Source organism: Limanda limanda, chromosome 1 (assembly GCF_963576545.1).
Source record: "Limanda limanda chromosome 1, fLimLim1.1, whole genome shotgun sequence".
Taxonomy (NCBI): Eukaryota; Metazoa; Chordata; class Actinopteri; order Pleuronectiformes; family Pleuronectidae; genus Limanda; species Limanda limanda.
In genome coordinates, this window is record NC_083636.1 from 5,312,713 (window position 1) to 5,313,355 (window position 643).

The 643-nt window shown below is 53.0% G+C and overlaps 1 protein-coding gene across 3 annotated transcripts in view; it reads left to right on the top strand.

Moving 5' to 3' along the window:
- Nucleotides 1–245: 245 nt before the first annotated feature.
- rxraa (retinoid X receptor, alpha a) overlaps nt 246–643 on the top strand; it is a 107,671-nt gene continuing 107,273 nt past the window's right edge. For all 3 annotated transcript variants that reach the window (XM_061072533.1, XM_061072547.1, XM_061072539.1), the window contains exon 1: nt 246–508. In XM_061072533.1, coding sequence (XP_060928516.1) covers nt 481–508 — 28 coding nt within the window. In that variant the 5' untranslated portion in view covers nt 246–480. The remainder of the gene's footprint in view (nt 509–643) is intronic.

Consider the following 643-nt stretch of genomic DNA (forward strand, 5'->3'; position numbering starts at 1 on the left):
ATTGTTTAATATCCAGGATGAAATGCATCGAGTGTTTATGCTTTAATCTGTGTTTTGCATGCGTTGGATTCAAAAGTGCACGTCCAGGCTCGTGTTGAGAGGTGTGTGTGTGTGTGTGTGTGAGTGTGTGTTTGTGTGTGCGGTCGCTGCAGCCGGGCGGTCGCCTGCTCGAGTCCCCCCTGCCGGGGCCCCTGGGCAGTGCGGATCCAGTAGTTGGAGTAGTTCAGTTCAGAAGAGACGCGAGAGGAGAGGAGGCAGCAGCTGAGTGAACAAACAGAGACACACGTTCGGTTTGTTTCTGCGGAGACTCACACACACAGAGACAGACACACACACACAGAGAGACAGACACACACACAGACACACACACAGAGACCTGTCCCTGCAGCAGCTCCACGGGAGACAGGGGGACAGACAGGGGGGACAGCTCCGGGTCTGGGTCGGTCTCCGCGGGCATGAGCTAACCCACCAGCCGAGGACATGGAGACGAAACCCTTCCTGTCACTGGGTGAGTTCCTCCGCTTCTTCTTCTTCTTCTTCTACTTCTTCTTCTTCTCTTTTATTCTCTGGGATTCGATCGGACTTTTCACCGGGAATCCACCTCTCGCTACTTGTATCTTTTTTTCTCTGGATTGTATCTTTT